Raw genomic sequence first — 19,895 nt, 5'->3', positions numbered from 1 at the left:
CCCTTGGGCTCTGTACCCAGATCTCAAGGATGTACGGTGACTTCATTTGTTTTAAGTACTCACTCATGGTGATGGATCCACTCCCTCCAGGAAAGTAGAAGAATTTGAGAGAAGAGGAGTTCCAAATGAGCCGGAGTCATTTGAAAACCAGGGCATGGTGGTGCATGCTTTTAATCCCAGCACTTGGGAGGCAGAGGCAGGTGGATCTTTGTGAGTTCTGGGCCAGCCAGCCCAGGATAGCCAGGGCTGCATAGAGAGACCCTGTCTCAAAAGAAGGAAGGGAGGAAGGAGGAGGAGAAAAAGGAAGAAGAGGAGGAGTTGTGAATATGATCAAAATACGTAGTACATAGTTCAGTTAAGACTACATAATAAATACTATAGGAAGAGGAAGAAAAAAGAGAAAGAGGAAGAGGAAGAAAATACTGTCCAATACTAGAACACCCAACTATGTCTCTGGACACCAACAGCAGGAGACCTGAGAACTTATTAGGAGGCCAAACTCATGCCTCCCCCAGGAACACTGAAGAGGACGAAGCTGGCAGTGGACATTCACACCCTCCAAGTGATCAGTGTCCCTCCAGTTTGAGTGGCCATCAAGGATGTCCAGGTGACACCCAGGCCCACTGAATCAGAATCTGGACATGGGGCGCAGGGCTGAGGGTTTTGGATGTTTCCTGGCACTCCAAGAAGAGAGCAGCTTGAGAACACCTGCTGGGAAGTTTTTGCTGTTTCTCATCAAGGCTGGAAGATTCAGCTGAGGCTTCTCCATGCCCACAGAGAGGTTATCGGAGGTGGGGAAGTTGTTCGAAGATTAGTGGCTGGTTCTTCCGCTCTGACTAGGAGCTCTTATCTAAGTCATTTCCCTGGGTCCCAGCACCAGGCAGTCTAATTCAATTGGTCCAAGTTAGGATGGGAAGCCTCTGTTGGACCTAAAAGCTGCAGTGGTGGCAAATGCCTCTAATCCCTGCAGTTAGGAGACAGAGGCAAGAGGACTGTGAGTTCAAGGCCAGCCTGTATTGCTTAATGCATTTAAGGCTAGCCTGAGCTAAAGAATGGACTCTCTCTGTCTCTCTCCTTGTGTATGTGTCTCTCTCTGTTCATATATGTGTGTGTGTGTGTCATGTATATTTATAGCAAATATATAAACTCTATTATAAATAACAAAAAATCCAACAAATAAATACTCCCCAAGGGACTCTAATGAGCCTCTAGGGTTAAGAACCATGAGGCTGCCTCCTCTGTCACCAGTACACCCACAAAAGCAGATGACATGGCATGAAAAAGGGCATCATGCTCTCCTAGCCAGGAGGCTTGCAGTGAATTCACCCACAAATACAAATTGAGCACTTATGCATAGTTATGAGCCATAGTATGTGTCTGTGTATGTGTGTGGGGGTGGGTGGGTGGGTGTGGGTGTATGAATCTACATGCATGTAGACACCAGGAGACAACAGCCTCGGACACTGTTCCTCAGATCCACCTTTTTAATTTAATTTGTTTTCTGGTGTGTGCTCACGTGTGCCTGCCACAGTGCAGATACAGGGGTCAGTCAACAACTTGCAGGAATCAGCTCTCTCCTCCTATCATGTGGGATAAACTTAGGTCCTCGGGTTTAAAGCAAGCAGCTTTACTCTCTGAGCCATGTGGACTCTTTTGGTTGTTGCTATTTGCTTAAGAGATGGCCTTTTTCAGTCTGGCTGGCCAGCAAGCCCCAGGATCTACCTGTCGCCACCTCCACAGTGCTGAGATTACAAGCATCCACCATGATGCTTTTTTGCTGTTGTTGTTTGAGACACAGTTTCTCTGTGTAGCCCTGGCTGTCCTGGAACTCACTCTGTAGACCAGGCTGGCCTTGAACTCACAGGTTCGCCTGCCTCTGCTTTTCAAGTGCTGGGATTAAAGGCGTGCACCACCACCACCCAGCCTCTTTCCCCCACTCCCCGAATGAGAGTTTTGGAGTGCACGCGCAGGTCTCTGTGCTTGCCTTGCTCTCTTCCCGGAGCCCCTCAGGCTGGCTTTATTAGAGGTCAGTTAAGGCTGCTTTGGAAAGTGTTACATTTGCACACACATTTGAAAGAAGTGCTGAAGGGAACCCTGGCAGATCTCAGATGCTAACGGAAGATTCTTCTAGACCAGGAGAGCAACAGGTGCAACAGGTGCACACGCCCGGGAGAGACCAGGGTGGCTGTTCTGCAGTCAGCAAGTAAAAGGTTGAAGCCGGGTGACTTCTGGAAGAATCTAGCAATCGGCTGGCTTACCTGACTTTCGCCTGTGCAGGTCTGCGCTGAGAAGAGTCTAGCTCCTGTTTAATACACTGAGCTATATATCAGGATCATAAGTAGCTTGATGTGGAGGCAAAAGAGCTTTGAGGGCTAGGTCCTAGATCCAAATAACACCTATGCCACCCCTTAACTGCTTGAAGAGGTAACCCCAATTTCCTTAGGGGTTCAGTTTCTCCATCCAGCAAGCTATCTGGTATCTACACTAAGGGAGAACCCCATTTCAGCCACACGAGGGTGCTCCTGTCCTCTGAGAAACATTTCCTTGAGCAGAATGCACTTTAGAAGACACCCCACCACCACCCCACAAATTGAAAGGTTGGGAAATTTGGAACTTTCATCCATATCAAAGGTGTCTAACCCAGTGTTTCCGTGAGTCACGGGACAAACAGCCTGAGGATTCTGCAGACCTCTCTGAGATATACCAGTCCTGGTGAGAGCAGGCAAGGGAAAGAGAAGCCCAAGCTAGAGCATGTTACCTGGCTGCTGATGGAGATGCCACCGGAAGTTTATAAGCCAGTGTGAGCAGAGCAGTGGCAGTGAAAGATGCCAGGAACAGCAGGGCCCCGAGGAGAGCAAGGACACGTTTACTTCTGCAGAAAAGAGGGTAGAGAAGGAACACCTTTCAGCTGCCTTCAACACAGCATCAATGAGGCACCACAATCCCAGTAGCCCTGTGGCCTTGCCCTCAAGGGAGGAAGTGGGGACTTCAACAGAGCAGGAAATGCTGAGTGGGCCGGGAGTTCCTGGACAGCCTGATCTTGACCAGTGACAAGCAGTGAGACCATGGACAGGACCTTGAATTTGGGTTCCTCTTCTAGACAGGGATAGTAATAGGGCCCTTGCCTGCTCCGCCCAGAAGCTTACACTGTGGCTCAAAAGGAGACCATCCTTGGGACGGCTGCCTGTCGTCTGCAGGGCACTATATGGATATAATTGGTGATTGATTTAGGAGAGAAGTGAGTTGTTCAAGGCAGAAGGGAATACCGATTTGACACAGCCACCCACTCCAGGGAAGGGAGGGAGGATAACAGAGCAGGGAAGAGAACTCAGCTCTCCTTGCCAGCATAAGCCTAAGTCAGAAATGTATGGATGTGGGGGGGGGGGAGCTCATGTGGGAGTGGGGAAGGGGAGCAGGAAGGGAGAGCCAATACAAGCAAGGTAAGCTGTTGAGGTGGCCAGCGCTCAATTCTTCCAGAACATTCTATGGCTTTCTGTAACATGCCCCAGAACTGTCTGAGGGGGTAGCTGCTCTCCCACATGCAGCTACACACAGTGAGTCCCTGCATACTCTGGGGCTGTGCATAAAAAAACACCAGCGGTCACAGAGCAGGATGCTGTGGCCAGGGAAAGGTCTGAGGACACGGGTGCTGAGTGCGGCACTGTCTGGTTACTCAGACCAAAATTGGACGGATTGGGACTGCGAAGATCTACTGTGGCACAGAAATGCAGAACACTCATGTGCTCGGCTCAGTTTTGGTTTGGTTTTTAAGTAGTCTCACATTGCTATTCAAGAGCCTCAAGACTTCCACGGCCTTTGACCCCATTCATTTCCCTCAGGAACTGCAATCTGAAGAAACGCTGGAGTTGGAGACAAATGTTTGCCATGAAAATATTTGTGGGAAGTCATTTATGAAAGCATACAATTGGAAACAACCCAAGCATATAACAACGGGAGAGGGCACCGGTAAATTACAATTCATTCAGGAAGTTGAATGTTAGATAGACGTTACGATTATAGTTACAATTAGTAAAATAATGGAGTAAAATGTGGGTTCACAAAACTATTCTTTAAGAGGTGTGGAGCCTCTTGCTTTAGTCCTTAAAAAGATCAGAAAGAATGCACCAGAGCCTTCACAGTGAACCCAGTTTGCCATGAATGATGGGCGAATATTTTCCTTTCTCTTAATCCTAATGTTTCCTAAACTGAACACATATTTTAACAGTAAAGAATAATATATTTCTTTTTAAAAATGCACACTGTAAATCTCCCTGTGAATTACTGAGACTGTAAAGTGTTTCCAAAACTAGCAAAATTAAGGTGATAAATACAGGCTATGAGGCAGCAGGTACGCTGGCACATTGTTAAGCTGTAAATTATTTCCCTCTTTCCAGGGAGCAATCTCCCGACACGTAACAAGCATTAAGGAATCACTGCCACCCTTTGACCTGGTAATTCCACACAGAAATATGTCCCCATGGAAACAGCTACAAGGAAAAGCAGAGTGCTCAAAAACAGTTCGACACAGTGCCATTTATAATCGTGAAAAATTGGGCAGCATCTAGATACCCAACCATAAAAATGAAATATAAATCCTGAAACTGGCAGGTACGCGGGCTGTGTCAATATGCAGACATGTTTATGTGAACGGCTGGGATGGAAAATGCTGAGCACTGGGAATCAGACACACTGGTGATAAATCTGGGGAAAGCGCACTGATTCACGTGTGGCCGAAGAAGGCGTGGAGGAGGGCAGTGGAGAGCGGGTAGTTTCTGGAAAGTTAATTTCCTAAATTTTAAAGAGCTGCTTTCTACAAAGCTGGAACGTATCTGGGAACTCCAGGCCAAAGGACTCATGGAAAGAAAAAACAACCTCTCAGACCCACTTTCCATGGACGAAGAAGATCAGCGGCGTCATGAGGTGGAACTGGAAGTCGCTGGCGAGGTACCAAGTCCAGCCGTTGCACTAGGGGAAAAGAGAAGTGGATTTGACTCCTCCCCTCCAGGTACTGGGGCTGTTCAGTGTTTCCATGGGAACAGGAAACTGAAACTCGACATCCTTCATTACTCAGTCACCTTTGGGCCAAGCCTGACAGGTCTCTGGGAGATTCAGACATTTTTCTCCCTAGTTTGTTTAAAACACACACACACACACACACACACACACACACACACACACACATTATAGCTTGTCTCCTGGGACAGCCTTAGGGACTGACTGGAGTCATGACTCAGGAATGCAGGAGGGAGCTGCCCTTAGGTTTGGCTGGATTTCCAAGAGGCCAACAAGGTTCTTTCCCTTGCCTGGTTCCCACCCCCAACTTGAGGTGGGAAAATTGTGTTCTGAAGGCAAATGCTTGGCTCACACTCAGAGTTCCCACTAGAGCCAGCATGGGTGCCTGGCCAAAGCCACAAGTGCCCACCCACTCTCCATGCTTGTGGTAAGTGGAGCCGGCCATTGCTGACATGTTTTATCCCATGTAAGGAGATAACTAGAGACAAATTTCCTGTCACTTGGGTCCCAGGGCCCAACAGAGCCCAAACTTCCTCAATAGAGAGGGAAGCTTTGTCCACAGTTAAAGAGATACATTAGCCATGGAGAAAGTATGAACGGCCTAGCTTGAGGACCATGGCACCTGCGCTTCCAAAACTCTAAGGTGGGCTCCCACTCAGAGGAAACTGACTCCTGTCCTTGTCCCTGATTTTTTGATATAAGGGCCCAAGCTGGTCTGTATCCAGGAAAATGGCTCCACCTGTCTCCTGGGACTATCATAGACAAGCCCTCATCTTCAAATGGTGCCCCGTCAAAGCTGCTGGGCTTTGGCCATCTCGTAAGTGGGTGGTTAAGGGCAAGAATTAGGGACCCGCCACACATGTCAGCCTATAGGAGGAATTACTGTCGCGTCTGAGTCATAGCTACCTCATTTCCTTTCACTCCAAGTTCATTATTGTCCTGGTTGGATTTTTATTATTTTTTATTGTTGTTGTTTTTTTTTTTTATTATTTTGTCAGCTTGAGACAAGTCAGCATTTTCTCAGAAGAGGGAACTTAATCTGAGAAAATGCTTCCATCATATCGGCCCATAGGCAATGGGAACATTTTCTTGATTAATGACTGATATGGGAGGAGCCAGCCACACTGTGGGCGGGGCCGCCTCTGGGCAAGGCTATATGAGAATGCTCGCTGAGCAAGCTATGGTTTTTACTTCAGATCCTGCCTTGAGATCCTGCCCTGTTTCCTGTAATGTGTGAACAGTGGTCCTGGATGTCTAAGCTAAATAAACTCCTTCTGAAGTTGTTTTTGGTGGTGGTGGTTTATCACAATAAAAAGCAAACTGTAACAATTACAAAAATTTGGGGGACTGTGTAGGCGTAGATTTTGTAGCTCTGAACCAGCTCTATCCTGTCTGGCTTGAAGTTGACTTAGAGTTCATGCATAGACTTCCTGTCTGAAAGCAAGGAAACTGTCCTTTTCTGGTGTGGTGACCTGGACTGGTTCAGGAACAACGATGGAGCAGGGACGCTGCCCTGAGACCCAGACAGTCCCACGGCTCACTAGCACCACCGTGCCCCTTTCTTGCTGTATAAGAAGCTGATCCCTGTATCAGTTGGTGTCAGCCTCCCCCCTCCAAACCCATGAAGATATAGTTAGGTTGGCCCTTGGGAAACCGGCCCTACGGTGTAACTGAGACACCCCGTGTCTATCCATACGCCCTTGCAAAACAGCTCATGGGAACTCACGGCATTGTGAACAGACACGAAGTTATTGAGCAGCAGCAGATTCGTCCACCAGGCTCGCCGGCAGTTATCCCAGTGGAACTGCGGCACTTCCCAGACAGGTCCCCAGGGAACAAGCGAGAAGAGTCCAACCAGCAAGCACACCGAGTACAGGTGGAGAAGCTGCAACCTGATGGAGAGGTATGGGGATGATGACGACAGCCCCGGGCCGCCACGCTTTAAGAAACCCGTGATGCTGATGGGCAGCCACCTGGGCCCACAGTCTTGCCGAGCTACCCACCATGGGCTGCCACGGAGGAAAAGGACTGCTGTTGGCTGAGAAAGCTGTTCATGTTACCACTGAAACGGGAGCTCAACTCGAGATAATCCTGTCAAGTAGCTCTTAACCCCATCTCAAATTATAGCCCAGACAAGTCAGAGTGACTCATTCGCAATCACGCATCCGTAAGATGGGTACCCGCTCATTTTCTTCCCGTGTGCCTCATGACACAGAAACGTCTTTCCTCCCTCCGTTCCTTCTCTTCCTTCCCTCCTTCTTTGCTTTACACCTTCTGTCCTTCTCAGCAGGTTTTGACACAACTATAAGTTGAAGATTAATACACAGGGTCCAGGACTGGGTATGTGGCTCAGCTGATAGAGAGTCCTTTTCCAGCTCGCACAAAGCCTCCGGGTGTGAGCCCTGCTAGGACTGGGCATGTTGGTACATGCCTGCAACCCCACAACTCAGGAGGTGGTAGCAGGAGAATTAGAAGTTCAAGGCCATCTCTCTCTCTGTGAGAGAGGCCAGTCTGGACTACATGATACCCTGATGTAAACAAACAAACAAAAACAAACACTTAAAAAAAAAAAGATACATGATTCAGATGAGTGGGATACAACAAAAATATAACAAGCCACATCTGCCATTCATCATGCATTTCCCAGTCGCTGCACTTTTAAAAGCAAAGAACGCTTAACTACCATGAACTTTAATATTACTTCTTCAGCCTGATATGCTCAGAATCTCAACCAACACGAAATCTATTAGCAAGCTGTCTTCCTTTCTGACTCCGTCTTCAGAGACCAGCATGGGCGTTATCATGTAGCCACTCTGTTGAGCACTGTGTCTGGTCACTGAAGATTGGGCTACGTAGATGGAAAGCTGGAAGAGAAGGCATGGAGGGAAGGTGTGCTCAGCCAGGCACAGGGATGGGACTAGAGTCCGAGCCCTGGCTGGCTGGTTGGCTGGATTTTGCAGACAGAAACCTTTTTTTTTTTTTAAATGTACTCCAGGATGGTCTCAAACTCTTGATCCTCCTGCCGCTGACTTCCTTGAGCTGTGATTCCAGGTATGCTCCTCCATGCCCCCCCAAATGCCCTCTTTTTCATGTGTGTGAGATGTGCAGGTGTGTACATGTGTTTGTTTGCATGTGTGGGTGGATATGCACATGTGTGGGTACATAAAGTGTGGTTGGTTGTGTGGAGGCTCAAGGTTATAGGAGAATTATCCTTGCTCACTCCTTATCCACTTAGATAAGGGGTCTTAGTCAAACCCAGAGCTTGCCGATATGGTTGGTCCAGGTAACCAAATGCTCTGAGAATCTCCCATCTCCATCTTCTGCGGCTAGAATTACAAAGGGGCTGCCATGACCACCAGGCATTTCACTTGGGTTCCTGGGGAGTCTGTCGCTTAAGTAACACTGACCATATCTCCAGCCCTTGGAGACCTCTTTTAAAAGTTGTTTTGAGCTACAGTGTGGCTTAGTGGTCGAACAAGTAAGTGATCAGGATGGACAAAACATTGGGTGAGATCCCTAGAACCACATACATACATACATACATACATACATACATACATGAATGAACCAGCAAAAAAATATAATAATAATAATAATAATAATAATAATAATAATAATAATAATGCATTTAGAAATTTAGGGTAGTTTTCACTCAAGTAGGGCAGAGCCTGTGCTCCCACAGCACCTCCAAACATGTGGGTAGGAGTCCAGGGCTGGGTGGGGTATGACAGATGGAAGCTGGCGGGGCTGGAGCTTAAAAGTGCCCACCACAAGGCCAGCACGGTGGTGGACTAATACTAAGCCTGTGGCCCACACCTAGGGATTGGGCCTGCTGTCCTACCTTCTCTGTGATGGCAGCATCCTTCATCTGGAGTCCCCGGTAAGCATTCAAGGCGTAGGGGTGGAATTACTGAGTCGCGTCACCGAGGAAAAACAGGCAGTCATGTCCCAGATCTGCTCAGCTGCATTCACCTTGGTGCCAGTCTCCCTGAGGAAGGCCTGCGGCCTGGGGCCTGCCATGCTTGCCATCTGACTGAAGCCCCTGCAGCTGGGTTTGAAATCCTCTGACTCCAACCTGCCTGGATTCCGTTCCTGCCGTCCATCTCCTCCTCCCTCTGGGAGGGTATCAGCCCCACACCTCTCGGAAGCAGCGCTCAAGACTGATGCTTTGGAAGGGCACCCACTACCCCACCCACCCTGGCTCCACCACCTTCACCGCTTGGGTAATGAAGTCTCCAGGACAGTGTGCCACAGTTGGGGGTGAGGTTGACCCCCGGGGTGAGTGGGTAGCACACCCAAATTAGGTAGGCTGGGGACAGGACCAGAAAGGTGAGGTCTAGTTCTGCCTAAATCACTCACGTGCATGAGAGCCCTCTCACACTTATCTTCTCCCTCCCCTGTACAGAGAGGGCTATGATTGCTGCCTCCCAAGATCCTTAGGGAATCCCATGAGGTAAATAAGACAATAAGGGCGGTGAAATGTCTTCAGTGCCATGAAATTTCCCCTGTGCTACCTATTTGGCCCTGGTTGCCAGGAGAATGAAAGAGCTTAGCCTGTGTCACGGAAGTGTGTGAGGCAGACATGTGCATATCTGGTGCTCGGGATGGGAAATAGGAAAAATCATACATGTTCCAACTCCATTTGCAGGGGTTCACCCCATAAACCTGTCCAGTCAGATCCACCCAATCAGACCTGCCCATCCACTCCTGCCCAGTCAGACCTGCCCATCAGTCTCTGCCCAGCCAAGTTCACAAAATGTACACATTTCACCTTCTAATCTAAGAAAGTAAAAATCTCAGAAACTTCCTTCACATTTATCAGTGGAGCCAATTTAATAGATATTATTATATATATATTATATTAATTTATATTATATACTATATATATTATGTGTACTTAATATAATAATATTATGTATAATATAATATATAATTATATATATATATGTATATATATTGCCCCATTGACCACCTTTAACATTTAATGAAAAAGCCACATACAGAACACTGTCTAGGTCAGCTAAGCCACCTCCCCTGCCCCCCACCTATGAACTTCTAACTGTGGCTCTAGTTGGAGAGATCATACAGGGCTAGGATCCTGAGCACCTCTTAATTTCCCTTTTGACAATGTCTGATCCCATTTACACCTGGAAGGTGGGTGAGTGGATTTTCCTTTTCTTTTTTCTTTCTTTCTTTCTTTCTTTCTTTCTTTCTTTCTTTCTTTCTTCCTTTCTTTCTTTCTTTCTTTTTCTTTTCCTTCCTTCCTTCCTCCCTCCCTTCTCTTCTTTTCTTTTCTTTTCTTTTTTTTTCCCAGACAGTGTCTCACTATATATCTCTAGCTGTCCTGGAACTCACTATGGCTGGCCTTGAACTCACAGATCTCTGCCTGCCTCTGCCTCCTGAGTGCTGGAATTAAAGGTGTTTGCCACTAACCCTGGCTTGGATGTTCTTACAGAGCAGCAGCTTTCATCCCACCTCCCGACTTGTCCCCCTTGCTCCCTTCCAGTGCACTTGCTGCCTGGTGGGCAGAGTAATGTTTGCAGATTGCATGTCTGACACCGTGCCTCCCCTACTGGGACTCGCAAAGGTTTCTGCCCCAGAATAACCTCAGAGTAGCTCAGCGTGGGTTTAGCTGCCCCCAGGTCCAGTCCTCTGCCTTCATCCTCTCTGACCTCCCCCAACCCCCACACCCCACAGGGCTCTTCAGCTACCTGTTACCCCTGACTGGATTGCTCTTTGTTTATAGCATGTTCTTTGCATGGAATATCCCTTCTCCTCCTTCAAGGCCCTGGACAAAAGTAACATTCCCTGGCAACCCTTCAGGAGGTTGTCGCCTCACTTCTGTCTCTAAAGTCTCATGTCAGGGCTCTCAGATCACTATTCTGCATTAATTTGCATTCTGTACTTCAGTGTTAGGCTACTTACTTACTATGTATCTCTGTTCATTAGGATGTAACCTCCCATTGGAAAGAGTTTATTGGGTTAATAAAATGCTGAGTTTTCAGAGCCTAGAACCTTGCCACATACACAGTAGCCTGTGGTGAGTTAATAGCAAAGCCATCTTATCCCCTGTCCTTTTGTTATTGTTGGTGGTGGTGGTGGTGGTGGTTTTCTTATGTAGCCCAGGCTGCCCACAAATTCACTAGGTAGTCAAGGCTAGCCTTGAACTCCATCTTCCCACCAAGTGCTGGGGTTACAAGTGTGCCCTACCATGCTCAGCCTATTGTCTGTCCCCTTGAAGGGATAAATCCAAACTGAATGGAAGCAATGAGCTCTGGGTCCATGAACACTAACATCCAGATGGTCGGAGGCATGGCTATTCTGTCCTTGGGGATCTTGGAAAGGGCCAGGCCAGAATGTGGTGGCTACCACCCACCTCCGGTTCTCAAGAAAATTTTGGCTCAAGTTAGACTCATTCTCTTCCTCGATCAGATCCAAATCCCCACTCTTCCAGAGTTCTCTGTCTCAAAATGCCACTGTATCTGCCATGTTGCTCAGGTTAGGAAATTCACCTGTCTTTGAGTTTCCTGTTCCTGTTCCCACTGGAAGTAGCATGACGGGTTCCACACTTCATCTTGCGCACAAGTCACAAAATCATCACCCCCTCCCACCCAGTACCCCCCACCCTGACACACACATACACCTTGGCTCCCTCTGCCTGAAAAAATAAAATAAAATAAAACACCATTTCCCTAGTTTTTCTATTCCAAAACAAGTGTTCCAGGTTAACCTGCCACGCTCCTGGTTCCCTCACCACCACCACACCCCCCCCCCCAGCTAAGCTGGTTTGAATCTCTGGCCTGTGTGACAAGCCCTCCATTCCAACAAACCTCAGGCAGGACAGTTTGCTCAACCAGAGCCTCGTACCAGGAAGACACGGAAATCCTGCATTTCCCCCTGCGTCTGGAGAGGGCTGCATTGATAAAGCTCAGAAGAAACCACAAAACCACATCGAATAGAGAGCAGTGCCGATCTACTCCGAGCTCCTCCTCATTCCCAGCTTACAGAGAGAAGAGCAGAAAATGCTTAAGTAACAGCCAGAATGGTGGTGATACTTGTGCCGAGGGCTTACTGACTGTTATGCAGCTCTCCAGGTTCTTCATGTCCATTTTCTCATCTCATAAGAAGCTCACAAAGTGATACTAGTTACACATACACACATAGTGAATGTATGAATGAATGACTATATCTGTATTACATGTCATATATCAAAAGAACTTTATCAGCTTTCATTGTAATAGTAACAACAGCTGCCTCACGCCTGAGAGGCTGAGAACCAGGTAGTTCTCATTCCACAAGGCTGGTGCCTCACAGTCCAAAACGGGTGCTGAGAACCCGGGAGCTGCTGGCCCTTAGTCTGTGACACAAACCTGGAAAGTTGGTTCTGCTCTCTGTGAAGGGATCAGCAGCAGCAGGGGTGAATCAACTCAGCAGCTAAAGGGAAGGCCAAATGAGCAAAGGGCAGATAAGCTTGCCTCTGGTGTGCCCTTTTGTGTCTGCAAAAGGGGCCACCTACATTTGGGGTGGGTCTCCCCACATCGGCTAGTCAGGGCAATTCCAGAGTTGAGGCTCCCTTGCTCAAGTGATTGTAATTTGTGGCAAGTTGCTATTAAAACTAACCAACACACTGTCGTGAAATAATTGAAATGATCCTCATTGCTGGAGTGCTAGGAACGAATACCATAATACCACTGCTGGCCTTGTGTCCTGTTTAACTACCTCATTACGTCACTGCTATCACTATTCTATAGTCTACACCAACACCAGAAGTCTCCTGCTTCAACCAGCTGCACATTGCTTAGTAGAGAAGCATGGCCACGACCCACGTCTCACCCAGCACGTCCCTTGCCATGTGCTATTTTTATCATAGCACTGCCGCTCAGACTTCCAGGATCACTTGCAGCTACAGCAGCTCTCCTGCAGATCCCAAGGACTGGACATTTACGGAACTCTACTGCAGCCAGCTGAGATGACTTTGCCATCACCGAAGCTGAACTGTTTTAAGCCAGCTAAAGTCAAACATACATAAGGAAGAAAACTATTTCTTTTAGTTTATTTCTAAAACAAAACCAAAACAAAACAAAAAAGTATTCCCAACAAGGTTAATTTAAGCATTGAGAAATATCTATTTCATAACAATACCAAACAAAAAAAGATATTACAAAAATAAACCTACCTTGTAAACCTTTTGAGAAAATATCTGAGGATGACTTTAGGGTTTATTCCCGCGCTGGTGTTCTGGTGCATCTTTAGAAATGACCTTGCACTTAGCCAACCACTGAGAGAGAGAAAAGAGTAGCCTCAGGAGTTACTTAGCAATACTATAGTCCATCAGTGAGTTGCCGCAATTGTCTCAGTCAGGAAAGCCTAAGTGATGCTGCAGACAAGGACCTCCCCAAGCCTTAAAGCAGCAGTCTTTGTTTGTTTTGTTTCACATTGCTTCTGTTTTTCTCGTGCAGCACATCCATAGCCTGTTGACCAAGACTCAGTGTCTCTCTCACTATGGGCTAATGGAACAATGAGTGCTCACAGGTGACACAGCCATGAACAAGAGAGCTTTGGAGGGTCACAACCTGACAGTTCAGTGTTCTAGCCTAAGGTGACTCATGAAAGCTGTTGGCATGAGGTTCAAGGGTTTCAACATAAGGCATAGTGGCGTGTGAGGTATAACTTGGTGATTAGAGCTAGTAATGTATCCATCCACAGGGCCAAGCACTGGGGTGGTGGTTCTCAACCTGCAGCTCTCGGCCCATGAGGGGCAGGGCGGACCGATCCTTTCACAGAGGTCACATACAGATAGCCTGCATATCAGACATTTACCTTGTGATTCATAAAAATAGCAAAATTACAATCATGAAGTAGCAACAAAATCATTTTATGATTTTGGGGTCACCACAACATGAAGAAATATATTAAAGGGTTGCAGTATTAGGGAGAGCCACTGACCTGGAGGACGGAGACTCAGACTAACTAATGTGTAACTAACAACACCGATAGCTGCTATGCTATGCTATCTCTCTAATTCTCTGTTTCTGTCTCTCTGTCTCTGTCTCTGTCTCTCTCTCTCTCTCTCTCTCTCTCTCTCTGGTAGTATGTTTCATGCATATTAGTATGCAAGTACATGCACCCATGCCACTCATGCAGAAGTCAGGGGAAAGACATCAGTGTCTTCCTCTCTCACTACCCTCCTTATTGCCTTGAGACAAGTCCCTCCCTGAACTGGGAGCTAACTATTTTGAGTGGACCGGCTGGCTCTCTTCTCTGTCCCACAGTGTTGCAGTCACAGGCACATGCAGTCATGCCCAGATTTTTGCATTTATGCTAGGGATTTGAATTCAACTCGTCATGCTTGCACAGCAAGCACTTTTTCATGCAGAGACATCTCCAAAGCACTATTGGTCTATTAAAGCAATCCTGTGACGGACCTCCCTTGCTACAGTACCACACTATTTTCAAAAGTTTTTCCCAATGGGATTGCTCCCAGTTCTCCAACCACGCCCAACTACTTCTCAACCAACATTTGCGGAGTAAACAAGCAAACAGATGGATGTTTGAATCCTACCAGGAGAAAGGGGAGACATTATTATTCCTGTTTTTCCAAACAAGGGAAGAAACTCAGATTGCTAATTAGGCTACTCAAGAGCACAGAATTCCAAGCTGGATAGTGGAGGCTCATACCTTTAACCTCAGCACTTGGAAGGCAGAGGCAGGCAGATCTCTATGAGGGCAGCTTGGTCTGCAGAGTTAGTTCTAGGGCAGCCAAACTACACAAAGAGAACCTGTCTCAAAAAACAAAACAACAACAAAGCCCAGAATTTCAGTTTTGTTTCATTGGTTTTGAGACATGGTTTCACATAGCCTCCAATGGCCTCAAACCCCTGAACTCTTGATCCTTCTGCCTCTACTTCTCAAGTGCTGGGATTACAGGAAGATCACAGAATTCCTAACTGTCACATTCTCATGGTGAATTTACCACTTAGATGTTCAGCTTTGAATCATAGCTTGGTGGTGAGCGGGCCTGTGAGTTCCTTGATCTTTTGGCATTTCGCCCACTCGTTCTCATGGGAGTTCCTCTGAATAGCAAATGTGTTTCCTGTTACACAGCAAGGATGCCTGTGTTGGGCCCTACTTGGAAGGGATCCCGGTGGGTTGGGGAATGCCTCTTAGACTTCCTTTGAAAAGCAGCAAGTTGGATTCCCTATAATAGGAACCAAATGTATAAAGCGACATTGAAAGGAAAAGCACTGCGGGAAGTAGGGCAGCCAGTTCTGATTCTAGCCTCCTCTTCAGGAAAGGACGAATCTGGGCCATCCTTTCTTCTCAGAGCGCCAGCCTTTGCTAAGCAGAGTGTGGGTCTTGCTCCATGTGTGGAAATGTGGTGCTTAGCCCATTAGGAAGGGGGCACTGAGATGAGGGAAAACAGGCTGCGAGCTCCAGAGTCCTGAATAGTCTGAGGAAGGGAACACCCTGCATCAGAGACTAGTAAGAGGCCAGCCCAGGAGCTAGGAAAGGCTTCCCAGACAGTGGCCCACACCTCTCTTCAGAGCAACTGGAATCCTGCTTTTTCTGTGTAAGTTTCAGTGGTGGGTGGTTAAGACAGGAAAGAACTGCAGGCTGAGAACCCCTAAACCAAACTGTGTGGACCCCAGCGTGGGTTGGTGTTTGGGAATGTTTGCATATGTTCAACAAGGTGTTGGGGATGAGACCCAAGTCTAAGAACAAGTTAATCTGTTTCCTACACTGCTGTGCACATAGCCTGAAGACAATTGTAGGCAATATTTTTGGCACACCTGCGTTTTGTCTGGGACCTATTACCTGTAAAATTTCCCACTGATAGTATTTCGTTAACCCTTAAAAGCTGCAGATATTGAAGTATTTTGGGTTTCGGATTTTCAGGGATACTCATCCTGTACGCTTAAGTTCTGATTCTGACCTTAATAGTATGTAGGTGGGCAAATTATTTTGTCTCTGGACCTTGAATTTATTATCTGCAAAAGTGAGGCTGATTCTTCACTGTTCAATAGTAAATATGGAAGATGTGAGCTGGAGAGATGGCTCAGCACTTAAGAGAACTAACTGTTCTTCCAGAAGACCCAGGATCAATTCCCAGCACCCACACGGCAACATACCACCCATAACTCCAGTTCCAGGGGAGCTGATGCCCTCTTCTGGCCCTCACGCTGTTTTGTTTTGCTTTTTCTTCACATTTTGCTAGAGTGAGAACTGGACATTTTCTCATGAATCTACCCCGCTTTCTAGAGCTTGAGAACCACTGAAATGCATGATTTTCATAAATAAAATCAACTTGTGTGGTCTGTCAAGCTGGCTCAGCAGAATAATGACTTGCTGCCAAGCCTAATGATCTGGGTTCAATCCCTGGAACCCACATGGTGAAAAAAAAATTAACTCTTCAGGCTGTCCTCTGACCAGCACACACATATCATTACACACATACACATACAAACAAAGTCTAATAAAAATACTTTGAAAAGTCAACTTTTATAAAAGGCCCATTTCTCAGCATCATTCTAATTCATCTATGACACTGAAGATGCCACAGACAATAGTCTAGGACAACAGCATTATCTTCAGCCTTCCTAACACGGTGACCCTTTAATGCAGTTCCTCATGCTGTAGTGACCCCCAGCCATAAAATTATTTTGTTGCTACTTCATAACTGTAATTTTGCTCCTGATATGAATAGTCATTTAAATGTCTGATCTGCAGGATATCTGATATGCAACCCCCTGAAAGGGGGTGCAAACAGCCGGTTGAGAAAACTACTGATCTAGAAATAAACAGAACCCAATTGCCTGCTCTCGGGAAGGCGAGACTGGCAACCCTTCCTGAAAACCCACAGGTCCCTTAACAAGCATAATGATACAGACTACACAGCAACCTCATCACCTGATCAGGAAGAATGTATCCACCCCGAGATAGAATGGGCCGCTCCGAGAGTAGAGGTACAGTGGGTTTTCAGGCACTCTGGCTTTCCATTCAAGCACATTATCTGTAGCAGATATGGGGGAGAGAAAAAAAAAAAAAAGGCAATGTCTTTTAGCTGAAGGAAACCAGAAGATTTGGCTTTGGGAAAAAGCAAGAGGCGTGTTTTCCACTTCCGTGGGCACTGGGACAACCGTAAGAACAACGAATTTACAGTGGGGATGAGGGTGGTGATTTGCGGGCCCCTGTCGCTCAGGCTGTGTGCTTCCTTGTACTCTTCTGATGCCCACAACCCTCTGGAACTCTCACAGAGTTAGGACAGGTCCGCATCACCTCACAGGCTCCCTGTAGCTGCCCTCGGTGTCTGGCCTTTAGTTCTCATTCACTTGCTTGGTCCTCTGCTGAGAGATGACCTTGGATACTGAGTGGAGGACACTGAATTATGGATGAGAGATTCCAGGGAGTACCAATGAGCAACGGTCCAGAAATGGTGATTTACTGTGGATGCCTCACATTTGGTTATACTTGGCTAGTCTTCAGTAGTGGGGGAAGCTACTTCCTGTCCTCCTTAATTGAGGGAGGGAACACACAATGGCAAAACGTCACTGGGTACCTGGTTTCTACCTAGGGGAGTAGTAGTAAAAGGAGCCACTGATTGCATCCCTGGGAACATTGACCTGGGAGGTCACATGCCATGGCAAGTCTCAGCATGTCTCTAGAACAGTCTGGCTGTTTGTGAGACAGCTGTCAATGTTCCCATCCCATGGCCACATAGAGGGGGCTTTCTTTCCAATGGATGCTGGAAAGGAAGTCTGTCAGCTTCCCATACCCAAAGACAGCCAAGCGGTCATCTGGCTGGTGTGTCCCGAGATGATCCAGAGGAGACTCAGGACACGGATTCCGTTCAGTGTCCGGCAGGTGCCTCCAGGCAGCTCTGAGGTGCACATGGCTGGCATGTTCTTCTGCCAAGAAAAGCACTGCAGAACTCCATCCACAGCTCCTAGAAACCCTGAGCCAGAGTGGAGCCATTACCAACCCTCACAAAAGCTGTACATACCCCCACACCACCCTAAAGTGAGACAAAACTCATGCAGAGACCTCAGACTCTATCTCAAAACCTGGACTGCTTTGGGCGTCCACAGTCCCCGCAAGGCCTATTTCTGGGCTCTCACACTTGACCTTTGAACCTTGACTCCCCCTACCAGTCTCGCACTGATGTCAGCGCTTCACAGTGCCTTGAATTGCTCAAGTTCAGGCACCAACCCCTGATCCCAGGACTTCTTTCAAAGATCAGGAAAAAGTGAAATGCCTGTGAGAGCAGTGAATCCAGGGAACTGGCATTTCACTTGAAAGAGCACGTTGGCGTTGTCCCAAGGACTCTTACTTTGTGCTACGGCCTCCAACACAGGTCAGGTGCAAGCGTTAGAATGGAAGAGGTGGTATGTCAATTCACACTCTTCAAGTTGCTCCTTAAAGTTAGATACTTCTGGCTCTAAGTCTGCCTTGTAACCCTTGGCAAGGGAATTAACTTCTTGGGCCCCAATTTTTACATCTGCAAACTAAGAGTCTAGTTGGATCTTGTAATCATAGGACATTGTGAATAATGCTTATAAATCACTCTAAATAGAGACTACCCAATAGTAAGCATTTACAAGATCATTTCTGTGATTATCAGTGTTTATTTTATTTTAAGGATGGCTAATCTTGCCTACTTAATGTATATCTTGGTTTGGTTTTGTTCTTGTTATTATCTTTGGGTTTTTTAATATAGTGTGGTTATATAGCTCAAGCTGATCTTGAACTTATGACAGTCCTCTTGTCTCAATCTCCCAAGATCTAGGATGACAGGTCTATGGATACACACATACAGTAGATAACCTAACCCAAGAGCTAATCAAATGAATGGAACTGGGACACAAGATTCTCCAAAGTCCAAGACAGCTCTGAGAGGCTTACGTTCTCCTGGGCAAAGCTGAAACACTGTAGGTGCAGATGCGTTCTTAAACAATTAAAAGGTATTCACAAAGGAAGGCACACACCAGCAGCCTCGGTCTTTTGCTTTAGGTTTAATTTCCTGGCATCTTGAGATTCCAGCAGTCAGTCTGAGGTTCCCTGTGATGGCGCCCTGCCACAGGCATGCTCCCACCCTTTATTTAGAGAAATTTTGTTCCAGTCGGCACTATGAGCTGCACTGCCCAGCTCCTGATGTCACCTGATTCCTCCCCAGATTACTGTGAATGAAAGACAGAAGACTGGGGCTCTCAGCCAAATCCTCTGTGCTCCTGAGCCACATTGCCTCATATGTAGAAGAAATGTAACTTTGAGCCCTGTCATGGATTCTAAAGCTGGCTCAGGGCCAGCCTTGGCAAGCAAGCGCTGAATGTACTCTAATGTTATTTTCCCATCTACATTCAACTGTGGGTGAACGGAACCATCAGCGCTTTATAAAATCTTCTGAAAATAGCTACTCTGTAGAGAAGAAAGACTGTTAGAGTCCTATTTTCCTCATTTGTGGACAGAAAGAATCACAAACTATAGAGACAGGGGTGGAGGCCATTGCTGGCTGAACAGTTCATGTGGTCACAGATTCTCAAAGTGGGGGTCCGTGGACCAGTGGCCTCAGCACCACCAAGGAACTGGTTAGAAATGCCCCTCCTTAGACTCTGAGCAACCCTGCTGAGACAGTCTTCAGGATTAGTGCCTAGCGCTTGGCACCTTGCAGGGAGTTCTGATGCTTGCCAAAACTCAAGAACCACCAGGCGTGCACAGCCTCTAACAGGCTTTGAAGCCTTTTGTGTCTCTCAGACCATTTCTGGGGGTCTGACTTAAGGCAACAGACCACAGAGGAAGAGGCCTACTCATGGCTGGAATCCATAGCTATTTTTTTCTTTTCTTTTCTTTTTTTTTTTTTTTTTTTTTTTTTTTTTTTTTTTTTTTTA

At 46.9% G+C, this 19,895-nt stretch overlaps 1 protein-coding gene across 1 annotated transcript in view; it reads right to left on the bottom strand.

The window, feature by feature from the left end:
* Positions 1-19,895, bottom strand: part of LOC129688148 (O-acyltransferase like protein-like) — a 47,988-nt gene that overhangs the window by 5,235 nt on the left and 22,858 nt on the right. The window contains exons 6-11 of the mRNA XM_055622910.1: positions 17,786-17,965; positions 16,921-17,023; positions 13,190-13,291; positions 6,740-6,905; positions 4,886-4,965; positions 2,759-2,872 (exon numbers count right to left, since the gene is read on the bottom strand). Coding sequence (XP_055478885.1) covers positions 2,759-2,872; positions 4,886-4,965; positions 6,740-6,905; positions 13,190-13,291; positions 16,921-17,023; positions 17,786-17,965 — 745 coding nt within the window. The remainder of the gene's footprint in view (positions 1-2,758; positions 2,873-4,885; positions 4,966-6,739; positions 6,906-13,189; positions 13,292-16,920; positions 17,024-17,785; positions 17,966-19,895) is intronic.

Source organism: Psammomys obesus, unplaced genomic scaffold, assembly GCF_907164565.1.
Source record: "Psammomys obesus unplaced genomic scaffold, mPsaObe1.curated_primary_1811, whole genome shotgun sequence".
Classification (NCBI taxonomy): Eukaryota; Metazoa; Chordata; class Mammalia; order Rodentia; family Muridae; genus Psammomys; species Psammomys obesus.
The sequence above is the reverse complement of the archived record's forward strand: the minus strand, read 5'-3'. Positions and strand labels throughout refer to the sequence as shown.